The sequence below is a fragment of the Limulus polyphemus genome, unplaced genomic scaffold (genome assembly GCF_000517525.1).
Source record: "Limulus polyphemus unplaced genomic scaffold, Limulus_polyphemus-2.1.2 Scaffold364, whole genome shotgun sequence".
Lineage (NCBI taxonomy): Eukaryota > Metazoa > Arthropoda > Merostomata > Xiphosura > Limulidae > Limulus > Limulus polyphemus.
Window position 1 is genome coordinate 378,971 of NW_013665974.1, and position 5,714 is coordinate 384,684.

Genomic DNA, 5,714 nt, shown 5'->3' on the forward strand with positions numbered 1-5,714 from the left:
CTCCTGAGCCATCTCCGTATCCACAGATAGACCAAATGATGTCGTGGTCTTCTTCGAACTTTGAAAGACGAACAACACTTGTGCTAACTCAGAAGGGAAATTATAACTGAGACATCAGGATGACTAGTCTGTATAACGACTAACATTTATACACACACACACACATCGCAAGGTAAAGCAGCTTTAAAGGACTATAGAGCTTACTTATAGTTCTTTAAGACACTTTTTTTTCAAATTAAAGTTTGCTGGAGAGATTAAACTGATTGTCTGAATCACAAATCATAATAAAACGACGTCATCAGGACTGTCGCCACTGTGAAATACTGCCAAAAAATACGAATGGCGATCGATATGCTATCAGGTCACAATTATTGTTACAAACTTAATAAATCCACCAAGTCATTCAGAATTAAGCGTTTGAAGGTCTTAAAGGTAAATGTAGTCCGCACACAAATACGAAAGAGGGTACGAGGTGTTCTATGAGTTTAATCAATGTAGTACTTATAAGTAAAAATGATAAATCAACTTATTTCATAAGCAGTAAAGAGGTCTTCTTCAAAACAGTACAAACACAGAAGTGAAGAACAATGATAACGACGTCGCCAAAGAAACCTGACGTCACGATCAACAGATTACTTTCAAAGTATTACTGAATTATATAACAAAGTATCATAACAAATGAAACTCGAGTTTCTTGTACTTGCTTTGCCATCTGGTTAATTATTTACAATTGAAACTACTAACTTAATAGTTCAGCCACATTAGGGTTAGTTATAAAGGTCATATATTTATTTAAAAGCGTGGAAGGAAGAATGAAAAATGTGAAAAGCCCATTAATATTATATATTTTTTTTTTTACTGGTTTACTATCAGAACAAATACCAGATGACTTACTACAATCCCACACACAAGTATAACTAAAATCAAAGATATTTTTCACAGCTGTTTTTCCTATTTGTAATGCTTTCTTTGTTTTTCGAGTAGGCTACAATGCTGTTGAATTGGTTCCGTGTCTGTATCCTAACGAAAGCTCTTAGTTTTCTCTTCTTATTCACACGTTCATGGTTATTTTTAACCGTGTATATAAGCAATGCAATTTTCCTTCATAAATAAATATATTTACCAAATTTGTTTGTTTTAGGGCAAAACTACATCGAGCTACCTGCTGTGTCCACCACAGGGAATCGAATCGTTGTCATATTTACTGAGTGAAACTGGTTAAAAATTACAATCTTGGCGGTTTTTACCAATTCTTCGGATGCGTGCGTGAACAACAAACGTTGTGATTTGGCCTATATTGATTTTTCAAATGTTTGGTAGCATTTTGAAATAATATTTGTATGAGCATTACATCAAAATAATTCGAGAATCAAATTTCGAACATACTGTTTCGCCAATGTTCCTATAATGACGCAATATTTTCTACCAGAAGAGTTACTACACATCTACAATAACAATTAATAATTAAAGAGGCCAACTTTCGCGGGTGAATGCAACATGTCTCCGTCACGCGATCCCAGCATGGCCAATTTTAACACCATTAAAATCGTGAAAAACACAGAAAAACCGAAAACTGCCTACATCACTACTCAGGACTTGCAAGAAGGTATCTTTGTACCAAATCCCATTAAGTTGATTAGCATACACATGAATAGTTCACGGAAACCTCAAATTGTGTTTTCCTCGTTGAAAAATTGAGCAAAAGACAAAAATTCCAAAATTGTCTGAATCTTTGTTTGGGGCCTATAAAAAAGTATATTTGTATACCAAATCCCATGTAAATTGGCCAAAATACGGCGGAGTTATAGTCAAAAACCCTAAGATTATGCTTTTTGTGGCATCTTGACCCCCCTATAATTACTATAAATGGGCAAGCCCGCCATTTTTGTTTGTCAATGTGTGGGACATGTTGAAAAATACCTTTGTAACAAATTTCATGTAAATTGGTCAAAATGCGACCGAGTAATTGATCAAACCCCCCAAAATTATGCTTTTTTGTGAGCTATGACCCCCCCTAAAAAGACTCAAAATAGGCTAATGTAACTTTTTAGTATGTCAATGCGTTGGGCGCATGTAAATTTATATTTGTGCCAATTTTCATCTTGTTTGCTGTAAATATGACTGCACAGAAACCCAAAATATACTTTTGAGTTATTTTATCTTTGACGCCATAATATCCTTAAAAAGGCATAAATTAAAAAATGATGAAAGTGATATGGGCGTATTGGGCCAAGGTAGAACCCCACCGCCGAGAAGTGAAAGAATGACGGTCGATTGAAAAGTGTTATTATTCAGTACCATGGTCAGGTGTTATCTGGATAAGGTAGCATTATTATTATTATCATTTAGTACTATGGTCAGATGTTATCTGGATAATGTAGCATTATTATTATTCAGTATCATGGTCAGGTGTTATCTGGATAATGTAGCATTATTATTATTATTCGGTATCATGGTCAGGTGTTATCTGGATAATGTAGCATTATTATTATTCAGTATCATGGTCAGGTGTTATCTGGATAAGGTAGCATTATTATTGTTATTCAGTACCATGGTCAGGTGTTATCTGGATAAGGTAGCATTATTGTTATTCAGTACGATGGTCAGGTGTTACTGAATAAGGTAGCATTATTATTATTATTCAGTACCATGGTCAGGTGTTATCTGGATAAGGTAGCATTATTATTATTCAGTACGATGGTCAGGTGTTATCTGGATAAGGTAGTATTATTATTATTCAGTACCATGGTCAGGTGTTATCTGGATAAGGTAGCATTATTATTATTCAGTACCATGGTCAGCTCACCGACGAAGTGGAGAGGTTGTGTAAACTTTCCTAAGTCGGGGAGAAGGCAAATAAAACTCTAGTTAATCAATACCAAACAGTAAAAAACAAATTAACATCATCTTATTATCAAAATTGACCAAACATAACTGCAACAAAGCTATGTAATTAATAAAATAAAACACGGGATGTGGGCTGACGTTACAGTAATAACTGGTATAATAGTAAAATAAAACACGGGATGTGGGCTGACGTTACAGTAATAACTGGTATAATAGTAAAATAAAACACGGGATGTGGGCTGACGTTACAGTAATAACTGGTATAATACTATTATACCAGTTATTACTGTATCATCAGCCCACATCCCTGTGTTTCTGCAACGTTAAGACTCTTACAGTATAATATTATAATATATATTTCTATATCTTTCCACGGTAGGCCCGACATGGCCAGGTGGTTAGGGCGATCGACTCGCAATCTGCGGGTCGAGGGTTCGAATCCCCGTTCCACCAAACATGTTCGCCCCTTCAGCCGTGAGGGCGTTATAATGTGACAAATGGTTAGGGGTGCTTCACTCGCAATCTGCGGGTTCGAATTCCCGTCCCACCAAACATGCTCGCTCTTTCAGCAGTGGGGGCATTATTATGTGACGGTCAATCCCATTATTCGTTGGTAAAAGAGTAGCCCAAGAGTTGGCGGTGGGTGGTGATGACTAGCTCCCTTCCCTCTAGTCTCACACTGCTAAATTAGGGACGGCTAGCACAGATAACTCTCGTATAGCTTTGCGCGAAATACATAACAAACAAATAAACTTTCCATTTATATGTATTGATAGCGTTATAATCAACAGGATATCATTAGATTAATTCTGTTCACATTTTCTTATATCTTATCAATCCTTATAAGCACTATTGAATCCTTTTTGCAATAGGTTTATTATAGAGAGATAACAATATGAAAGTAATTGCATTTTGAGTTAATATCACGGAGATCTAAATAAAACCAATGCTGAGTGTGACTAATGATGCATAATCTTAAAATAAGAATACATATTCAATCGTAAGTTTCAAAACAACAGATTACAGCATTATAAACCCACTGGGAAACGATACGTAACTGTAAAATAAATACTGTAATCTGTTGAGCTTTAACTACATGATTCAATTTTTTGTTTTTATCATATTTTGTTTCACCATAAAGTGATCGCAATGTTCAAATGTCATAATATTGTTTTCTAACTGGCTGATGATTTTACTTTAAAGTCGGATGAGTGCATTACGGTGTACGTCGACTTTTTTTTCATTGTTTCAGAAAAAGGGAGAAAATTCATTGAGAGGGAACTCCACGCACTAATCCTTCCCCAGCGCCCACGAAAGCTCTTCGTCAGTCCTTATCTGGACAAAGAAACATAAATACGTCAGTACTTTCATCAAATGTTATTTGGACAAAAATGCGTGATTAGAGGTTCGATACCTTGACCAAATATTACCTGAAAATAAAAGCATGAGAATCAGTAGGTCAGTATCTCAATAAAATATTACCCGGACAAGAAAGTATTAGAATTAGTGGGTCAGTAGTCATTACCTTGATTAATTGTCATTTGAACAAGAAAGCATAATAAATGGGTCGGTATCTTGATCAAATGTTTTGAAAAGGGAACAAAATGAGAAAGACAATCCTTTGATCAAATACTGTACGGACAAGAAAGCATGATCAGAGGGTCAGTACATTGATCAAATTTTGTCAAAATATTTATCCAATTTCTGTGTTTCAGTATTCGTCAAATAACCGTGCGTATAAAAGTGAAAAGAAAATCAAAACAGCGTTATCTAACACGACTTCAATGGAATAAAAGAGTCACTGGTGATTTTTTAATGTTTCAAATTAATTCTCGTTCAAACATCTAATTATGCATGTTAAAATATGTTTTCAAGGATATACTTTTACGCATTTACTTACATAAATATGATTCTCTTTGAATCTTTTTCTTAAGTTTCCTATGAAACTTTCCTCGTTCCTGTAATCTTCAAGCAGCACAAAATCCTGAACACCCGCCCGGTCTCGGGCGTGGAGGGCGTTCTCCATGGTTTCCTGCGAGATCACAAAAAAAAACAACTGTAAATACAGAAACTTCAACCTGCCTATTCGACTATGTCCATAACAAAAATGACTAAAACACATGGTATCAAAAAACGTATAAATTTGTCTTTTTCATTCTTCAAGTATGAAAGTTTTATGACATTATTCGACAGAAAGCTGTAAGATTATCCTAACCACAAGTTAACAACAAACGACATCCCAGGGTTTGTTGAAATCTTCACACATGAATTTCGCCATCATCTGTAGCACAGTTTCGAGTTACGAGTAATACATCCACTTCTACCATCGAGCTAGAGACACCTCGACGAAAATAATTTCCAATCATCAACACCTAGAAACACTTAACAGTCATTTACCAAGTTTGATTTACTATAACGAAACAGTATTCACGTAAATATTACTGGTCATAATTTTCTCTTTAAATAAGGCGTTACACAGTACAAACGATATAGTTCACTTGGATGCCAACAGTTCATAGTGAGTAGCCTAAGCAGAGTCTGTGTGGATTAATCCAGATATCACCTATGAAATATATTCTACAACAATATAACAAATATGGACTAGTCGCAATTATTTTCCTGTTATTCATTATTGATAAATCACATTCTACAATATACTTTTTATAACTTTACTATCTTTATAGAGCAGTTATATTCACCATATTAAGTGCCTAACAATCCACTGAGTGGTCACAAGTAAATAGACACCACCTTTTCAGAAAAAATTAAAACTTTCAGTCATATTCAAATGAATTGATATATTTATAATTTAATTAATATCCAGTAGATCTTCCTTTCGTTTCGTGGAGTTCGTTGATTCTTTGGGG

The 5,714-nt window shown here is 34.9% G+C and overlaps 1 protein-coding gene across 1 annotated transcript in view; it reads right to left on the minus strand.

The window, feature by feature from the left end:
• LOC106457708 (unconventional myosin-Ic-like) overlaps positions 1 to 5,714 on the minus strand; it is a 110,121-nt gene that overhangs the window by 82,796 nt on the left and 21,611 nt on the right. The window contains exon 3 of the mRNA XM_022383720.1: positions 4,748 to 4,879. Coding sequence (XP_022239428.1) covers positions 4,748 to 4,873 — 126 coding nt within the window. The 5' untranslated portion in view covers positions 4,874 to 4,879. The remainder of the gene's footprint in view (positions 1 to 4,747; positions 4,880 to 5,714) is intronic.